Raw genomic sequence first — 20,863 nt, 5'->3', positions numbered from 1 at the left:
TGAGAATCCACCTGCTAGTGCAGGGGATATGGGTTTGATCCCTGGTAGGGGAACTAAGATCCCACATGTAGCAGGGGCAGCTAAGCCGGGGTGCTGCAGCTACAGAAAAGTCCACACACTGGATGCTGAAACTAAGACCCAACACAGCCAAAAATAAATAAATAGATAAGTATTTTTAAAAAGAAATACCAAAGAAAAAGTACAATTGAGAATCACATTTATTCAATATATTCAACGATATTCAGTTCAGTTCGGTTCAGTTCAGTCATAGGTGAGTTCATTCATTCACATGTTACATCAGTGAGAACTCTTGTTTAGTTATACCAGAATAGTTCAAAAATTACTTGCATCTAAAAAAAAAAAAAAACAGGTTCATGATTCCTTCCTCCTGTTGTTATTCTCAAAATTCCTTTTGCTTTCAAATCCCCTTCTCTTCTTTATCATACTTGGAATTTGTACTGCCTGTCCCTGTCAGTTACAATTACTTTTACATGGCTTAACAGAGGCATAATCAAATAAAGAAACAAAGTCTGCAGAATAATTTCCATTTCAAATACAACACAATTCCATAATGGTGGGGACGAAACCACATGAGCAAAACTCAACAAGATTCAATGGCAATGTAAAACCCAATAAGATGGATTTGTGTGTTAACGTGTTAAGGCACACTGGCAACCTTTTGTTTCCCATTTTTCCTAAAATACACAACAATGCACAATAAAATATAAACATTCAGAAGAAAATTGTAGCTTTTCAGTTGATTCTTTCAACTTTCTTTACTCATCAGTATTAATGTCAGAGACTGAAGAAGTGTAATAGCTACCATCACATTCCAAATAATTTTATGGATAATTGTATTTATTTTAAAAGTCTTCATTACCTAAAATCTGTATGCGTTCTTATTCCCAAATCACCTTTAATACTTTCCTTGTATTAACTCAGAACGTTCGTAACTCCAAAAAGAGGTTCATTTCCAGGATGAAATTACCGGCTGGGTAATAAGGATTTGCCCAGAGAGTGGTGCTGCTGCGGCCATAAAAGTGCTGATCAATGCCTCTCAGCTGCTGAAATCTGAATAAATTGTAAGAATCTCTGATTATTTTTTTCTCTTACCAGTCATAAATAATTCAAACATGCACAAACCAGTCACTTATTAAGGTTAAAATGCAGGAAATATAAAGTGTGTCCTGCACCAAATGACCCTGGCAAAGGCCAGGGCCAAGGATCTTTCTCACATAGCAAGTTGGGGGCGGGTGGGAAGAATCATTTTAAAAGCAATTGGTCAAAATGCTGAAAAAATGCCTATACTCCACAAGTCAATAATTCTGCTTTAGAAATCTGACTTATAGAAACATAATCTTACAATGCTCTGTATACAACAGTGTGTATGTACGCAGTCACTCAGTCCTATCCGAGTCTTTGCTACCCCAGGGACTGTAGCCCCCCAGGCTCCTCAGTCCATGGGATTCTCCAGACAAGAATACTGGAGTGGGCTGCCATTCGCTTCTCCAGGGGATCTTCCCAACCCAGGGACTGAACCCGCATCTTCGTGTCTCCTGCATTGGCAGGCGGATTCTTTACCACCTGGGAAGCCACAACTGTGTCTACTAGACTTTTACTGGTAACAAAATTGGGTTATAGCCTGAGTGTCAAATAGCATAAAGCGGTCTTTACAAAGTGTCATGTAACATTTGGAAGCCATCAAAAATGACCTTTGAACAGGCTGGAGGACTATGCAAGTGCTTATGATACATGCTTTATAATTTCTGGATACATGTTTACAAGCTCATGCTGCTGACTCTGTGCAACCCCACAGATGGCAGCCCACCAGGCTCCCCTGTCCCTGGGATTCTCCAGGCAAGAACACTGGAGTGGGTTGCCATTTCCTTCTCCAATGCATGAAAGTGAAAAGTGAAAGTGAAGTAGCTCAGTCGTGTCCGACTCTTAGCAACCCCATGGACTGCAGCCCACCAGGCTCCTCCGTCCATGGGATTTTCCAGGCAAGAGTACTGGAGTGGGTTGCCATTGCCTTCTCCTTATAAGCTCATAGTTCATAGATATACATGTATATGTGTGACATGCGGTATGTGGACAGGAAATGCTGCCTGCCCTTTCAGTAAACAAAAAATGTTGCCCATCAACCCAGTTTTACAAGAATCAAGCCATCAGTCCTTGCAGCTGCCCAAGGAAGGTGTGCCCTGAGGGCAATTCAGGATGGAGAAAAAGAGCATTCTGTGCTTTAGACACTGGCCCTAGATAGCTACGATGCATATCTAAGGAATGATTTCAATGAACTCAGATTCCTGAATCTTCTCAAACAAAGAAAAGTACTAAAATCATTAACTTGAGGTTTCTATTCTTTGTGATTAGTAGTAATCCTTGGATTACTGACTCCTCCACATGTCCGACTCCTCCCTTACCTCTTTGGAGCAGTTCCTCAGAGCTATCTGAGAGGCTGTCTCCCAGGTTATAGCCCTCAGTAAGATCCTCCAATAAGGCTTCACTCACAACTTTTAGGCTGTGCATTTTTCTTTAGTCAACAGATACACATTTGTACAATAAATATTTGCATTATATATGATATATATGATTCTATCATACAGATCATGATATATCATATAGATCATGGCTACCTTAAACAAACGACAAAAATAAAATAAAATAAAATAAAATTTACAAACAGTAACAATGGGCGATTCTTTCTTCTACATTTCTGATGTCTTCAACATTTGCTGTGATGATCATGAATTGCATTTATAATGGAACAGATAAACTTCTGTATAATTGCATTTTAAAAGGACCAAAAAAACCAACTCAAGTAACCCTTGTGCAAGTAGTAACAGCTATTTTTTTAACGGCTTTAATCAACCTGTTGGAAAAAGAAGACCCTCCAGAATCAGAAACCATAGTAGGCTCACCATCAAAGTAAAGGGGCAAGGTTATTGTTTTTAAAGCCCAACAGAAATGCCCACCAGACAGGAAGCCCTTGGTGCCATTGAGGGGTAGGCAGTAGGGATGACTAGATACCATGTTCCCCAGGTGGGACTCTGAGGGGCTGACACTTAACCCTCTTGAAGTGAAAGCATGTTCAGAGCAAAGAAGCAGGAGACAGCCATCAGGAAGTACTCGGGGTTTGTGCAGGGGAGCGGTGATGAAAAAGCTAAAAGGGAACTTAGGACCAAAGGTCAAACAGCACCTGTGGCATGCTGACAACCTGGGCTCTCCACACTGCCTTCTGTGCCTGTGGCCTCCACCCCAGTTAAGCCACATTCTGTCACACCTGCCTGACCTTTCCTCTCTTTCCCGCTTCCAGTCCATCCCACACACAGCTCTCAGAAAGACCTTCCAAAAGCACCGTTTGTTAACATATTTATTTGGCTGTCAGGCTTTAGTTGCGGCAGGCAGGATATTTCATCCGTGTAGCTCACGGATTCTGTAGTTATGGCACGTGGGCTCAGTTCAGCTCTGCAGCTTGTGGGATCTTAGTTCCCTGACCAGGGATAGAACTCGAGTCCCCTACATTGCACAGCAGATGTTTAACCACTGGACCACCAGGGAATTCCCTTAAAAACCTTTAACAGGCTTCACGTGTCCTCTTAGTTGACCTGAGTCTTTGTTTATTGCCCTTTGAAATGCTGATTATCACATCTACCTTATGGAGACCCTACAAGGACTGGAAAAGGTAACATGTTATCTTAGGCTCGCTCACTAACACAAGGTCTCCTGGGAGTGAAGACAACTGGAAACAGCTGGGTGTGAGCAAAACATGGGTGTTCCTTGCTTCCAACCACTGCAACACAAAAGGATCTGATTTTGAGGGGATTTGAGACTGAGCAATACAGTGGAGTATCCACCAGAGGGCAGATAAAATGGAAACCAAAATTAGAGAAAACTAACCAAACGGACCACTTGGATCACAGGCTTGTCTAACTCAATGAAACTATGAGCCATGCCATGTAGGGCCACCCAAGCTGGACAGGTCATGGTGGAGAGTTCTGACAAAACATGGTCCACTGGAGAAAGGAATGGCAAACCACTTTAGTATTCTTGCCCCGTGAACAGTATGAAAAGGCAAAAAGATATGACACAAAAGATGAGCTGGCTGGGTCAGTAGGTACCTGCTATGCTACTGAAGATCAGTGGAGAAATAACTTCAGAAAGAATGAAGAGACGGAGCCAAAGCAAAAACAACACCCAGCTGTGGATGTGACTGGTGATGGAAGTAAAGTCTGATGCTATAAAGAACAGTATTGCATAGGAACCTGGATTGTTAGGTCCATGAATCAAGGTAAACTGGAAGTGGTCAAACAGGAGATGACAAGAGTGAACGTTGACATTTTAGGAATCAGTGACCTAAAATGGACCGGAATGGGTGAATTTAATTCAGATGACCATTATATCTACTACTGTGGGCAAGAAGAAATGGAGTAGCCCTCATAGTCAACAAGAGTCTGAAATTCAGTACTTGGGTGCAATCTCAAAAACGAAAGAATGATCTCTGTTCGTTTCCAAGCAAACCATTCAATATCACAGCAATCCAAGTCTATACCCCACCCACTAATGCTGAAGAAACTGAAGTTGATGGTTCATTGAAGACCTTCAAGACCTTCTAGAACTAACACCAAAAAAAGATGACCTTTTCATCACAGGGGACTGGAAAGGAAAAGTAGAAAGTCAAGAGATACCTGGAGTAGCAGGCAAATTTGGACTTGGAATACGGAATGAAGCAGGGCAAAGGCTAATAGAGTTCTGCCAAGAGAACGCACTGGTCATAGCAAACACCCTCTTCCAACAACACAAGAGAAGACTCTACACATGGACATCACCAGATGGTCAACACCGAAATCAGATTGATTATATTCTTTGCAGCCAAAGATACAAAGAGACACTCTATACAGTCAGGAAAAACAAGACTGGGAGCTGACTGTGGCTCATATCATGAACTCCTTATTGCAAAACTCAGACTTGAATTGAAGAAAATAGAGAAAACCACTAGACCATTCAGGTATGACCTAAATCAAATCTTTTATGATTATACAGTGGCAATGAAAAATAGGTTCAAGGGATTAGATCTGATAGATAGAATGTCTGAAGAACTATGGACAGAGGTTTTAACATTGTATAGGAAGCTGTGATCAAAACCATCCCCAAGAAGAAATGCAAAAAGGCAAAATGGTTGTCTGAGGAGGCCTTACCAATAGCTGAGAAAAGAAGAGAAGCGAAGCGCAAAGGAGAAAAGGAAAGATATACCATCTGAATGCAGAGTTCCAAAGAATAGCAAGGAGATATAAGAACGCCTTCCTCAGTGACCAATGCAAAGAAATAGAGGAAAACAACAGAATTGGAAAGACTCAAGATCTCTTCAAGAAAATTAGAGACACGAAGGGAACATTTCATGCAAAGATGGGCACAATAAAGGAGAGAAACAGTACGGGCCTAACAGAAGCAGAAGATACTAAGAAGTGTGCTGTACTTAGTCGCTCAGTCATGTCCAAAACTCTTTGTGACCCCATGCACTGCAGCCCACAGGTTCCTCTATCCATGGGATTCTCCAGGCAAGAATACTGGAATAGGTTGCCATTTCCTCCTCCAGGGGATCTTCCCAACCCAGGGATCAAACCCAGGTCTTCCACATTGCAGGTGGCCTCTTTACCATCTGAGCCACTAGGGAAGTCAAATATTAAGAAGAGGTGGCAAGAATACAGAGAAGAACTACACAAAAAAGATCTTCATGACCCAGACAATCACATGGTGTTATCACTCACCTAGAGCCAGACATCCTGCAGTGTGAAGTCAACTGGGCCTTACCATCACTAAAGACAAAGCTAGTGGAGGTGATGGAATTCTAGCTGAGCTATTACAAATCCTAAAAGATGATACTGCGAAAGTGCTGCACTCAATATGCCAGCAAATTTGGAAAACTCAGCAGTGGCCACAGGACTGGAAAAGGTCAGTTTTCATTTCAATCCCAAAGAAAGGCAATGCCAAAGAATGCTCAAACTGCCGCTCAGTTGCACTCATCTCACATGCCAGCAAAGTAATGCTCAAAATTCTCTGAGCCAGGCTTCAACAGTACATGAACCGTGAACTTCCACATGTTCAAGCTGGATTTAGAAAAGGTAGAGGAACCAGAGATCAAATTGCTAACATCCACTGGATCATAGAACAAGCAAGAGAATTACAGAAATACATCTACTTCTGCTTTATCGACTATGCCAAAGCCTTTGACTGTGTGGATCACAACAAACTGCGGAAAGTTCTTCAAGAGATGGGAATACCAGGCCACCTTATTTGCCTCCTGAGAAATCTGTATGCAGGTCAAGAAGCAACAGTTAGAACCTGACATGGAACAATGGACTGGTTTCAAACTGGGAAAGAAGTACATCAGGCTGTGTATTTTCACCTTGCTTATTTAACTTATATGCAGAGTACATCATGCAAAATGTTAGACTGGATGAAGCTCAAGCTGGAATCAAGATTGCCAGGAGAAATATTACTAACCTCAGATATGCAGATGACACCACCCTTAGGGCAGAAAGCGAACAGGAACTAAAGGTCCTCTTGATGAAAGTGAAAGAGGAGAGTAAAAAAAGCTGGCTTAAAATTCAACATTCAAAAAACTAAGATCATGGCATCTGGTCCCATCACTTCATGGCAAACAGGTAAACAATGAAAACAGTGACAGACTTTATTTTGGGGGGCTCCAAAATCACTGCAGACGGTGACTGCAGCCATGAAATTAAATGATGCTTGATCCTTGGAAGAAAAGCTATGACAAACCTAGACAGCATATTAAAAAGCAGAGATACTCCTTTGCCAACAAGGTCCATCTAGTCAAAGCTATGGTTTTTCCAGTAGTCATGTATGGATGTGAAAGTTGGACCATAAAGAAAGCTGAGTGCCGAAGATTTGATTCTTTTGAACTCTGGTGTTGGAGAAGGCTTTTGAGAGTCCCTTGGACTGCAAGGAGATCCAACCAGTCCATCTTAAAGGAAATCAGTCCTGAATATTCATTGGAAGGACTGATGCTGAAGCTGAAACGCCAATACTTTGGCCACCTGATGCAAAGAACTGACTCATTTGAAAAGACCCTGATGCTGGGAAAGACTGAAGGCAGGAGGGAGAAGGGGACAACAGAGGATGAGATGGTTGGATGGCATCACTGACTCAATGGACATGAGTTTGAGCCAAGTCCAGGTGTTTGTGATGGACAGGAAAGCCTGCCATGCTGCAGTCCATGGGGTTGCAAAGAGTTGGACACGACTGAGTGACTGAACTGAACTGAATACAGTGGACCCCTGTTTGCTAAGGTACCTCTGAGACCATTGGTTTCGTCAAATGCAGACAACATGTGAAAGATGTTGGCTCAGACATCAATCCGGGTCCAGTCAATGGTGGCCTGACCAGCAGGGACACAGAATCAGGTCAAGTTAGATAACTCAGGCTTGAGCCCACTTTCCCCAGATGCTTTTAGAAATGGTAAGAACTTGGGAATTTCACAAGCTTTTCTGTAGTATTTACTATACTTGATCAAATCCAAGATACGTCAATCCCTGGTCAGGGAACTAATTCCCACATGCCACAACTAAAGATCCTGCAGGCTGCAACTAAGATCTGGTACAGCCAAATAAATAAATATTTTTAAAAAGAACATTTGTTCAAAACAAATAAATAAAGGGCATTTTCCAGCTCCACAGATAAGAACAGAAACTGCTCATTCTCCCAGGAGTTATAGCAGCAGAACAGAAAAACATCTCCATACAAGAAAATGTGGCCCTGGCTCGAAGGCACTGCACTCCAGAAGCAAAGACTGCCCTTTACCTGGTGGTTCTGTCACAGCACCATCTGGTACACGGGGTCACCAACTTTCAGGCTTCCAATTTTTTCCACCGAATAATAGATTCCAAACAGTGGGGACGACTTGTAAATTGACTTCTCAGAAGGATCACACAGGCGGTAACTGAAAGAAGCAAAAATTCACCCTCAGGCACAAGAAGGGAATAATCTAGGTGCTCTCAACGGAATTCAGCTTTCATGCTCAGCTTCTCTATAAATAACTAGCAAACCTTTTCTGAAATGTGGACAGAGAAGTCTGGGTAAGTCAAACTTCAAATAAACCTCGTTTTTCTAGAATATCCTGAGAGTCTAAACAATTTTTCTATGGCTTTGGTTTGAAGTCCCAATGAAAAACTTGTACGTGTCACTTAAAATACTGTGTTTGCATGTGCACAAACATGGGAAATCAGTGCTCATGCAGTCTCACAGTGGACCTGCCCTGAACTCCAGGCTTTCTGCCCCTCCACGGTTATAAGTCCAGACCTGGGGTCTTTGATAAAACTGAAGCAGAGGTGCTGTTGGCAGGTGGGCTGGGCTGTTACTGAGCTTAATTTTTTTTAAGGCTTGTCTAAAGAGAAAATAATCATTTCACTGGGTCTTAAAAAATAAAAAACAAAATAGAATTGCCAATCTGAAGGCTTTAAGAAGTAATCTCCTCTGGAACTTAAATCCATTAGAAACACACACACACACACACACACACACACACACACACACACACAAAACCAGAGGAAAGGGAAACAGAACAGATACAACTTCCAGAAAAAGTTAATTTAAGTTTAAAAACACATGCTATATTGAGAACAAAAGTCGGCCAAAATTCTATAAGTAACAAAACACCCTAACTCAAAAGAAGCTCTTGAATAAACAAACTCAGACAACTCATTTCATTCCCCTTTTCAACTATTTCATCATACAACTCAATTATTCTCATCCTCCTGCTACTGATTCTAATAAATGAGAGTTGCAAACAAGGTCTTAATTTGGAAATAGATGTGTAAAGCTTATTAAAAACTGAAGTCAGAGAGATGAAAATTTCAAAGTGTGGAATCATACAATTGAACATTTATCCAAAACTCTACAAGAGTCATCTAGGAAAAAAAAAAAAAAGAGGCAACAAATACTCACTGACATTAATAACAGACACAAAGAACCAGAAGGCACGAAGGTGCCCAGACAGGGCACCTGTAGCCACAAGTGGTTCGAGGCTGGGGATAATATAAAATACACCAGACACATTGACGTTCTACCTCTTCAGGGTTTCGAGTGGCTCCTTCCTGTCAATCACTCCAGTATCTGGGTCCACTGTGGTCATAATGCACCTGTAACACAATAACGAAGGGTCAGAGGACAGTTAAGAACCGGTGACCCTGCCACACCCCAGAGGTCCAGTCTCACAAGACTCCTTACCTGGGGCAAGCCAAAATCTTTTTCATTTCTACATTGCCAATGAGAAGTTCATCCCAAGTGTCCTAGGAGAAAAGGAGACAGTGTCTTTTAAATTAAGGCTCCATCCAGCCTTATTCCAGCCTTATTCGGCTGGTCCTATGAAGCTAGCAGAAGAACAGAGTACAAGAGGATGCTACAAAGTACCCCAGAAAGGACTCAAAGGAAGGAGGGTGTGGGATGCAGAGGTGTTTTTTTTTTTTTGGCTGCATCACACAGCACATAAAATCTTAGTTCCCCAACCAGGGATCAAGCCCTCACCCCCTGCACTGGAAGCATGGGGTGTTAACCACTGGACGGACAAGGAAGTTCCAGGACACAGTTCTTGACTGGGCCTCAGAAGCCTGCCTCTGTCAGTACAACAAAATGCATCTTCTCCAGGGGCCAGGTTGCCATGAGAACCATCAAGCAACTCCAGGTCCAGTTAATGATGTATAATGAGAAGTGGAAAGCCTGCATGACTGCCCACTCTTTCCTGTTGTTAAGCTGCAATGGAAGCCAAGTTACAATCTGAGGGTTCTTTGATGAGTGGAACATGGCCCAAGAGAAGTCGGTTCTAAGATGCACCCATTCAGCACCACCGCTGGTCCTGACCAGCCTCAGCCAATTGCCCTGCCTGTTTTACCGATCTTAAATCGTGGTAGGTCTAGCCAATGTCTGCCTTGGGATTTCCTTCAAACCTCATGACTGGGGGAGGAATTAATATGGTCCCATTTTTACACAAAGCTACAGAGGCAGAGAAAGTTTACAAAATATTTTCAGGGTCACAGTGGCTAGGTTTGAAAACTTTTCTTATTCTGAAGCAGGGCTTTTAACCACCCAGCTTTTAACTAACTCCATGTCTATACCACTTGGTATAGGTCTGTCTAGTCAAAGCTATGGTTTTTCTAGTAGTCGTGTATGGATGTGAGAGTTGGACTATAAAGAAAGATGAGCGCCGAAGAATCGATGCTTTTGAACTGTGGTGTTGGAGAAGAGTCTTGAGAGTCCCTCGGACAGCAAGGAGATCCAACCAGTCCATCCTAAAGGAGATCAGTCCTGAATATTCATTGGAAGGACTGATGCTGAAGCTGAAACTCGAATACTTTGGTCACCCAATGCAAAGAACAGACTCACTGGAAAAGACCCTGATGCTGGCAAAGATTGAAGGCCAGAGGAGAAGGGGACGACAGAAGATGAGATGGTTGGATGGCATCACTGACTCAACGGACATGAGTCTGAGTAAACTCTGGGAGTTGGTGATGGACAGGGAAGCCTGGGGTGTTACAGTCCATGGGGTCGCCAAGTTTAACACAACTGAGCGACTGAACTGAACTGAAGAGTCAAACTGAGTGGAATGATTATGACAGGAGTCAGCTTGTGTTTCTTTTTTCTTTTGCATGTATCATTTTTTTGGCCATTCATATTTGGGAGTTGGTGATGGACAGGGAGGCCTGACATGCTACAGTCCGTGGGGTCTCAAAGAGTTGGACACAACTGACCGACTGAACTGAACTGAACTGATACCACCTGGAGTAGAAAATGGTTAGCCACTCCAGTATTCCTGCATGGAGAATTTTCCGTGGACAGAGGAGCCTGGCGGACTACAGATCACAGGACTGCAGAATCAGACACGACTGGGCACGCACATACATCTATATACCTATCTATCTGTACACATGTACACAAGTATACATACATACATATAAACACATAAATATGGAGGTTGTATTAATTACAGTATATATACATACATGAAAGTGAAAGTCGCTCAGTCGTGTCTGACTCTTTGCAAGCCCATGGACTATACACAGTCCTTGGAATTCTCCAGGTCAGAATACTGGAGTGGGTAGCCTTTCCTTTCTCCAGGGGATCTTCCCAACCCAGAGATCGAACCCAGGTTTCCCAAATTGCAGGCGGATTCTTTACCAGCTGAGCCACAAGGTAAGCCCATAAACAAATATATATACACACATACATACACGCATTCACATACACACACACACACACACACACACACACACACACACACACATATGAGGAGGATATGTTACAGGCCTGAAAGCCATCTGTAAAGCCTGAATTTCACAAGCCAACCCTTTGTCCAGGCCCCAAGGGAGGCAAGGGAGGCATCAGGGGATAGGGCCTCACTCTAGGCTCCATACACCAATAGTGTCTATAACTAGATGTGTTAGGGGTAGCACTCTGGCTGAAATCGCCCACCCTGGCCAGGCACCACAGTAACCATTTGCATGAGTTGTTTTACAACAGGAGGTCCTGGTAAGGATCACGAAACTAATAAGCCACCACCAACAGGAAGAGTTCAGGAAAGGTCAAAAGGAGACACCGCATGTCCAACCACCTCCCAGAATCCTTCTCTCTGCATCCATCTTGGCTGAACAAGGCGTGCACCACCAGGAAGGACTCTGAGTCAGAATGATTGGCTAAAGACAACCCGGAAACTAATCCATCACCATAAAACTGCCCCGGAGACAGGAGAGGAGACTAGTCCTTCCCTGCAGGAGGCAGGGCAGAGAGGGGAATGGGGCCTCGCAGGTAATGTCCCCCCTTCCCTGCTGATGACCAGGCTGTGATCATGCTAGGGACCTCTTTCAGGGAACACTAGACCACCCCTTCCCCACCCCAGGCCTATTGGGGAGACTTAGCAAATGCGCTGGCAACCCACTCCAGCGTTCTTGCCTGGAGAATCCCAGGGACGGGGGAGCCTGGTGGGCTGCCGTCTATGGGGTCACACAGAGTCAGACACGACTGAAGCGACTTAGCAGCAGCAGCAGCAGCAAATGCACAAAAGGAAGTCCAGTGCCTACTGGGTCTTCCCAACTGGGAAATCTCTGCGGGATATGACTGACTAAGGGGGTTTCTGTGGATGCCTTGGGTTCCCAACTGCCATTTATGAAACTCTATGATGTAAGAAATGAAGTGTTTCCTGCCATATCAAAGAACAAGGATGTCATAGCCATCAGCCCTCCAAATGTGAATTCCTGAGCCCAGAGGGCGCCCAGGAGAAACAATACCTGCTATCAGGCAGCCCTCAGCCACTCCCCATGGTCAGCATTAAGGAGCTGGGAAGAGTAGGGGGGTGCGGAAAGGGGGAGGGGGTTAGGATGGGAGACTGGGAGGAGAGAAACGCAGGATACTGGCCCCGGAGAGCTGAGATGCATTTGAAAGGAATGATGTCAGTGAGCCCAGAATCTTGTAATTTCCCAAATGCAGAAAAAGGGCTAAATTCCTTAACTTCAGATATCTGTGTGTGTGTGTGTGTGTGTGTGCGCGCGCGCGTGTATGTGTTAGTCGCTCAGTCATGTCCGACTCTTTGCAACCCCATGGACTGTAGCCCACCAAGCTTCTCTGTCCATGGGATTCTCCAGGCAAGAATACTGGAGTGGGTTGCCATTTCCTCCTGCAGGGGATCTTCCCAACCCAGGGATCGAACCCACGTCACTTATGTCCCCTGCACTGGCAGGTGGGTTCTTTACTGCTAGGGCCACCTGAGATACCTGGTCTCCCTTAATTAACAATAATTTTTCAATGTTCAGACCACCTGACATTTATCGAAAACTTCTATACAACCTGAACACACACCTCCCCCCACCCCCACCTCCACCCCTGTCTCCTAGGAGCAGTTCCCTCAGGGTCACTTGAGATGCTGTCTCTGGGATCTGAAGTCCTAAAAATTCCCACCGAATAAAGCATAATTCTCTGCTTCTAGGTTGTGACTATTTTTTAAGGCAACAGTGGAAATAAACTCTGAGTTTCAAACAACTCATTAAGGAGTGAACTATGTAATAACTCTTGTAAAAGGCAAGGCCACATCATATAAAATCCTTTGTTCCTGTTCATTCGCTAAGTCAAGTCATGTAAAATGGAATCTCTAGAGTCTAGCCGCGACTTTTGATGAGCAATGTTCAAATGCAACACTGCAAGACGGTCATAGCGCCTGGCTCGCCTCCTGAAGAACCGTGACCTCCCAGCGGGTATAATAATAATACTATATATATATATATATATATATAAATAATATAATATACAGCTCCTGTATCTGGAAGTGACGGGTCTCTGGCGCCCGGGCCTGGAAGGAGCTAACAAGACTAGACGCACTTCGCCACACGAGGGCGCTGCGGGCACAGGCATGCAAGCCCATCGGGCAGCCAGTGCAGAACCCTGCCAGCTTCCCCAGAACGTCTCCGTTCCGTTTCTTTTTACAAGTGCTGATGAATTTCATATATCAAAGCCACATAGCTGTGTAAAGCCGACCTCGTGATTATCATATAAAGCGAGAAGCCTGAAAAGTTCAGTTAGATTTCCTAGTTTACAAGACATTTAATCTGCTCTTAACGCGCTTCCCAGGTGACTCAGTGGTAAAGAGACACAGGTTCAGTCCCTGGATGCGGAAGATCCCCTGGAGAAAGAAATGGCACCCCACTCCAGTACTCTTGCCTGGAAAATCCCATGGATGGAGGAGCCTGGTAGACTGCAGTCCATGGGGTCTCGAAGTCGGACACGCCTGAGCGACTTCACTCTCACTTTTCACTTTCATGCATTGGAGAAGGAAATGGCAACCCACTCCAGTGTTCTTGCCTGGAGAATCCCAGGGACAGGGGAGCCTGGTGGGCTGCCATCTCTGGGGTCGCACAGAGTTGGACACGACTGAAGCGACTTGGCAGCGGCAGCAGCAGCAGCAGAGTGGCTACACAGCAGCAAAAGGGGAGCTGAAGCTCTCTAGGCTATAGCTCACATACTTCCCCCCCTCTTTCTCAGCCCCTGAAAGTCTCTGTGGCAAGTAGTTCAAGTTACTGAGATGCAATCAAAAAACAAAGGTATAGGAGCTCTCCTTAAGTAAAGGCAGTAGCCCCATCAACAGCTTCTTAAGGACCGTGAATGTCTGGCTGCTCCTCTACCCATAACTTGGGTCTCCCTCGTGCTCATCATGTTGGCTTTTCTAAATCAAGACTAATTTCCCTGAGGCCCTTCGAGGTCCCCTCGCAAAGTGGGGGTGTCATAAAAGCTCCCTGGAGGAGAACAGAGACCACTATTTGCAAGGCATGCCATGAAGTGATGAGGGGAGCCTCTATAGTCGACCACATGCATACAACGCCGAGAGTGAACCCTAAGGCCACCTATGGACTTTGGGTGATTATGATATCAGTATAGATTCATGCTTGGTTAAAAAATGCCAAGTGAGTGATGCTGATACCAGGGGAGGCTACATATGGGGGGCTAGGCATAGATGGGAAATGGTCACTGAGATAAGAAGCACTGGTCAATTTTATCACTTTGTTTAAATATTTATTTGTATGTTCACTTATTTGGCTGTGCAGGGTCCCAGCTGCAGCATCAAGATCTTCTCTGTATCATGGGAGATCTTTCGTTGCGGCTCACAGACGCTCTAGTTGTGGCATGGGCTCAGTTGTTCCAGGGCATGTAAGGATCTTAGTTCCCCAACCAGGGATCCAACCCATGTTCCCTGCATTGCAAGGCGGATTCCTAACCACTGGACCACTAGGGAAGTCCCAACTCTATTATTTTTTAAACTTCATGGCTCCACATTTCCAGAATTCAAGCATACCACACCAGCCCAAAGGAAACTGCTTTAAAAATAACTGCTTAATATTCTGAATCACATGGAAAAAGTACAAAGTGCTTTGGGTTCCAAAGAGTAAATATTGCATAATGCATCCTCCTACTGCTCTATGATTTTGTAATAAATAATGGCCGGAATTTTTGCACTATGCTTAGGTTTGCTGTCTGTTTATTATTAGTTGGTCTATGAAATATTTAGGTGCATTATAATTTTACATTAATATTTAACAAAGTCCTGCTAAAAAAGGATTATAGATAGTGCCAGGTAGACAGGTTACTGCATCAGGCCCTTAACTCTTGGGCTTCCTAATTTAAAGGAAAAGAAATCAACCCCATTAGCATCATTTTATAGTAAAGATTTTTTAATATGCATTTCCAAAGGACTCTTCTATTCAAATAAGAATCCTCTTCCTTATGTACTATTTCTGTAAGCCTATCACAAGGCAGGAAAAAAAACAACAAATGGACTTGGGAGTACAAGGTCACTTAACATTTTTTAAACTGAAAAAACAAGGCTCCACCCACTCAAATTGCCTAAGCAAATATAATTAGGCTTACATCAGCTGTCGGTTCAGTTTGACAAGTTAGAGGTGACCCAAAAAGTCTTAGTTGGCAAGTTACAGGCAAGCACAAATTCTTTAGCCAGGAATGGGAGTATCTTTTCTTCTTCTTCCTCTGGTTCAAGGTCTTATACTAAAATTAATATCTTTAGTGGAGACAAATCAAGAAAAAATGTATTCCCTATAAGAAAGTGTCTCAGCAAAGAATGGGCCAGTTTTACAGGAGTCCTGTGCAAGAATTTTTGCTTCATGGACTAATCTCTGATCAGTCTTCAGCATTATTAATACTGAGTCTCATTTCATTCTGTGTTTAACAAGTATCTAATGACTCAACTTCTGCACCCTCTATTCATCAGCACAGGAAAACAGAACAGGGGAGAAATAGGCAGGTTTACGGGAATGTCTCTGAAGAAGCTTGAGCCTCAAGCTCTGGACCCTTTTGAGACCCTGCACTTAATCTTAGTTTCATTATTTTCTCCTCTTAAAGAGCCCCCTCAAATTGTATCCACTTCAGGACACACCAAATCTGGGTTATTCCTGGGGAGAAAAACAAGTCTCTTCCATCAGGCAGCTAATACCCAGAGAATGTCAGCACTCGTGTTTCTCCCACCCCCTGTGACACCCTTGCCCCTCACCCCTCCTAAATCAGCACCTTCCTGGGCACTGTTTGCACAAGAGTCATCTAGGATGGTGCTGCCAACACAGTCACAAGCCTGATCGTAATTCTGACGCAGGTTTCAGGTAAGGCGGGCTGATCTCCCTCTGGGGACGAAGCATGGCACGGATGTTTCTGCCTCAGTTTCCCTAAATTTCCAAGCACTTTCTAGAGAGCTGCCAGGGTAAAATGCAGCTCGCAATATCATGAAGTTTGGCCATATTTGTTGGGTGCATGAAAATAATAATTACTTCCTCATTCAAAATCATTACCAACCCTTCCTTGTCCACAATATAAAATCGAAACTCCTGGCACTTCCCTGGCAGTCTAGTGGTTAAGCGTCCACATTGTGATGCAGAGGACACGGGCTCAATCTCTGGTTCTGGGAACTAAGATCCACATGCTATGGGGCAACTAAGCCTGTGTGCTACAACTAGAGAAAGCCCTTTGCCACAGTGAAGATCTAGTGCCGCCAAAAAAAAAGATTTTTTAATTTGTAAAAAATAAAATCCAACCTCCTCGGCATGGTGGCCTCTAGCAAGCTCCAGGTCCAGCCACCTCATGCCACTTCTCCTCTACCGGCAGCGTCCCTGTGATTCTGAAATGATCCCAGGCACCCTTAATGTAACAGCCTGTGCTGCTTTTAGGCCTTCTAACTGGTGGCCTCCTTTACCCACCGTGACCCTCACTCCCCCTCGCCAGCACACACAACATCACACTTCACAGCACAGCTCCTGGGTAGCTTGACCTGACCCCTCTCTGCACCCACGCCTCTCTTCTCCAGGCAGGTGAAGGCACTTCTAAGCAACCTTGGCCCCTGATAAGTACGTGCATTAAAGCTTTCCTTATGCTGGCCTGCCATTGCCTCCCAGCCATTCCTCTCCTATCAGGAAATTCTGAAGGGCAGCGTCTGTATCTTTTCATCTCTGTATCCAGGATTCTTATTATGGACCACAGTGCCAGTCAATTGAAAAAAATCATTTTTAATTAAAAAATTTAATTAAAATCAATTTTAAAAAATTTTAACAAATGTAGAGAGGGATTCAAGATATTAGATAACAAACAACAGGATAATATCACCAAGTAGACAACTTCTGTATACCCTAGTTATTGCTTTCATTATCAAATAAAATGAAGAGTATATGAGGATTTATACTAGCCTCCATGCAAAGGTTTATCCTAAAGAATAATATTTACCAGCAAATGGGGCACATTTTACTCACACAAAAAGATGCAGGGGTCAACCAAGGGAGGAAAGAATTGAGAAGGTATTTAAGATCCTCTAAAAATTAGCTTCTTGGGATCTCTCAATTGGAATCAAGATCTCCACTCCTCAGTCCTGGGTTCTAATCCAAAGCCACTATTTCCATGCCTAACAAGTTGCGTAACACCTGCAAACTTCATAAAAAGGAGAAAATAGTACAGACCTCACAGCACTGTCCTAAGGAACAAATAGAGAAATTTGCACGAAGCCATCCACTGATTCTGTATCTGGCACCCAGTAAACAATGAACAATGGTTGCTGTAATTTCCAGTGCTTATAAAGTTAAGCTCTATAATATAATCCCGACGTTTAATAGGATTCCTAGTACTTGTTATTACAGAGCAACATACAACTATATATATTTCACATACAGGTCGCAGCTACAAGTAGTTGGTTGATGTAGTTGGTTGTCCTTTTAGGGCTAAAAGGGGCTGAGTCTTTGGAGGGTGAAAATCTCTAGTTTCAACCACACAGCAGAGTATATGAGTCCTCTGGGAGATAATTCAGGCCACAGAGTGACACGTCTCCAGGTCCAGGTTTACAAGTAATCTCCTGTATCCTCCTGGCCTCCACTTTGGGGTCTGGAGCTTTCAGAAGTCTCAAACCTTTCAGTGCTCCTGGATGGTACAGGTACAAAAATGGGCTGTTCTCTTCATCTTTTTTTCCCTGTAGCTATCTTTGAGCTATAACTATCAATACACTCTAGCCTAGATCCATTGTTATTTAGTTGCTCAATCTGACTCTTTACAACCCCATGGACTGTAGCCTACCAGGCTTCGCTGTCCAAGTAATTTCCCAGGCAAGAATACTAGAGACAGTTGCAACTTTTTTCTCCAGGGGATCTTCCCCACCCAGAGATGAAACCTGCCTCTCCTGCGTTGCAGGCGAATTCTTTATCGCTGACCCACAAGGAAAGTCCCAGTCTAGACCTAGACGTGCTACAATTTGGGAGTTCCAATTGCTGGCTTTGGGGCCTGAGCAGTAAAGGGTGAGCAGCGCCCCCCCTGAGGCCAGCAAGGAGATAGCGGCAGCAATAAGTGAACCACTCCATGCAAGACGCAGGCAAGTCTCTCAAATCACCAACCTAGCCATCCTCAGAGAGTCCGACTTGGCGCTGACTCGGGAGCACCTCTAGACACTGTGCATAAAAGCAGAGAGCCGCTTACCTCCTCAAAAGCACTGCAGCCTGTCACCACGATATTTGGCCTGAAATTGTCTATTTTCACTTTCTTCTCCATCCTGGTATTCAGATCAGTCAGGGAGGCTTCCGACAGGATCATGACGGGGCTGCAGTCCGGGTAGGCCACCTGCACCAAGGACACAGGACCGTCAGCCCTCGCTGCCCATGGAACAGGCTCAGCCCAGCTGCCAAGCTGGGTGAAGCCCAGAAGCCAACCCACAAGAATGCAGAAGGGGAGAGCTGCGTTCAGGAGGGAGAGGTGACTCTGTGGGCTTGGAAACGGCCAGATCAGCACTGGAGCAGGGTTCCTGACCCCAGTCCCCACCCCCACCCCCGGGCCGCAGATAGGGCTCCCTGTCCACACAGAGAAAGCAGCAGGGCCAAGGCTACCCTGCAGCCTCATCTCTTGTTCCTCACTCCCGCCCAGCAGTGAGTCCCCTGCCACATCACCACCACCATCACCAGACAGGGGAAGGATTTGCTGCCAATCGCCTCTGCTCTAGCCCTGGTTTCCTTTAGTTGCGCCATTCACTCCCGTGCATTTATTAAGCACCACCTATTGGAGAAGGAAATGGCAACCCACTCCAGTGTTCTTGCCTTGAGAAACCGAGGAACGGGGGAGCCTGGTGGGCTGCCGTCTATAGGGTTGCACAGAGTCAGACACAACTGAAGTGACTTAGCAGCAGCAGCATGCATCAGACACTGTTCTAGGAGGGGAAATAGCATGAATACAGCAGATAAAACCCCCTGCATTCAAGGAACTTGTAGTTCAGGGATCATGGGGAGAGACACCCGGAGATGGATTTTGAGCCTCATCTCACTGCACAAAGCCTTTGGTTTGGGGGCTGCAGCTGACTCAGTGGAGGTGAGGTGCCTTTTAAACACCAGGAATGATCACACACCACTGGCTGTGAAGGGTGGACTTGGATAAACTCTGCTTCTGTGATTTTAGAAGACCTGGATTTAGAAAACCTCATGGACAGAGGAGCCTGATGGGCTATATATAGTCCATGGGGTCACAAAGAGTCGGGCACGACTGAATGACTGAGCACACAAGCACATAAACTTCACTTTGGCCTGCCAGCTCATCTTCTCTGTCCTCACCTGTCCAGGTAGCACCCTCAGTACCCCCCTGGGTCATCCCTTAGTTCAGTTCAGTTCAGTAGCTCAGTCGTGTCCTACTCCTTGCAACCTCAGGGACTGCAGCACGCCAGGCTTCCCTGTCCCATCACCAACTCCCGGAGCTTGCTCCAACTCATGTCCAGAGAGTTGGTGATGCCATCCCACCATCTCATCCTCTGTCATCCCCTTCTCCTCCTGCCTTCAACCTTTCCCAGCATCAGCGTCTTTTCCAGTGAGTCAGTTCTTCTAATCAGATGGCCAAAGGATTGGAGCTTCAGCTTCAGCATCAGTTCTTCCTAACTGGGGCCCCAAGGGAGGCTCTCTGTGGGCCCAGAAGGAAGCCGGAAGGGAAGGGCAGCTCCCTGCAAGCTCACCTGGTACTTCTTGTCCAAAGAAGGGAAAATTTCATGTGATGTTCTTGCCTTCATGCTCTTTTCAAACTGAACCAGCCTGAAAGCATCCGTTTTCAAGAAGCTGGTGAACCACTGAGCAGCCTCGTCGCCGCAGTCCCTGCCCTGGATGTCAAGACCAAACACCCTGGAACAGTCACAGAGAGCAGGGGGGTTACGTTCGCACCTCAACACACTGAGTGGTGGGGTCAAGGTGGAAGAGCTGGGCTGCTGGGATCTGACTATCCTGGGAGACCAGTGAGTGGTCAGTGGGCCAAACCTGGGCAGAAGCAGAGCGGGAGGGAGCAGGGAAGAACCCATCAGGTGCTCATAACTCATGCAGTTACAAGCTGAAATACCGATTTTGTTTCAAGAGGCGGGGCTGGAGCCTGATGCTCTGCATTCCTAACAAGCTTCGGGATGCCTAGGCTGCTGGTCCACAGACCACACTTTGAGTCGCAAGGATTTAGGATGCTTCAGAAAGGGAGAGGGACCATGGTGTGGTAGAGGTGCCCTGAACTTGGAGTCTGGTAAACCTGGTTCAAACTGGAACTCTGCCCTCTCTAATCTTATGACTTTTAGCAAATCATTAAACTCCTCTGACCTTCTGTCTCAGTTACAAATCGGAAATAATAATATATTACCTGCTTCACAAGGTGGACACAGGTTCCACCTGATAATGAAGTGGTCTTCAAGGATTTTTTTGCTTGAGCGGCCTCAAGAGATAAAAGCTATATACTCTCTTCCCCCAAAAAAGCTATGTACCCCTCACAGAATTGCAAGTTGACATGTAAACTTTTCTTCTTTTTTTTTAACTGAAATATAGTTGAT

General features: G+C 44.9%; 1 protein-coding gene across 1 annotated transcript in view; it reads right to left on the bottom strand.

Moving 5' to 3' along the window:
* Positions 1-200: 200 nt before the first annotated feature.
* MTARC2 (mitochondrial amidoxime reducing component 2) overlaps positions 201-20,863 on the bottom strand; it is a 37,000-nt gene continuing 16,337 nt past the window's right edge. The window contains exons 3-8 of the mRNA XM_012187922.5: positions 20,018-20,180; positions 18,508-18,648; positions 9,247-9,308; positions 9,087-9,158; positions 7,822-7,960; positions 201-1,071 (exon numbers count right to left, since the gene is read on the bottom strand). Of these exons, the coding sequence (XP_012043312.4) occupies positions 7,834-7,960; positions 9,087-9,158; positions 9,247-9,308; positions 18,508-18,648; positions 20,018-20,180 (565 nt within the window). The 3' untranslated portion in view covers positions 201-1,071; positions 7,822-7,833. The remainder of the gene's footprint in view (positions 1,072-7,821; positions 7,961-9,086; positions 9,159-9,246; positions 9,309-18,507; positions 18,649-20,017; positions 20,181-20,863) is intronic.

The sequence above is a fragment of the Ovis aries genome, chromosome 12 (genome assembly GCF_016772045.2).
Source record: "Ovis aries strain OAR_USU_Benz2616 breed Rambouillet chromosome 12, ARS-UI_Ramb_v3.0, whole genome shotgun sequence".
NCBI lineage: Eukaryota > Metazoa > Chordata > Mammalia > Artiodactyla > Bovidae > Ovis > Ovis aries.
This window is presented reverse-complemented; position numbering and strand designations above follow the sequence as displayed.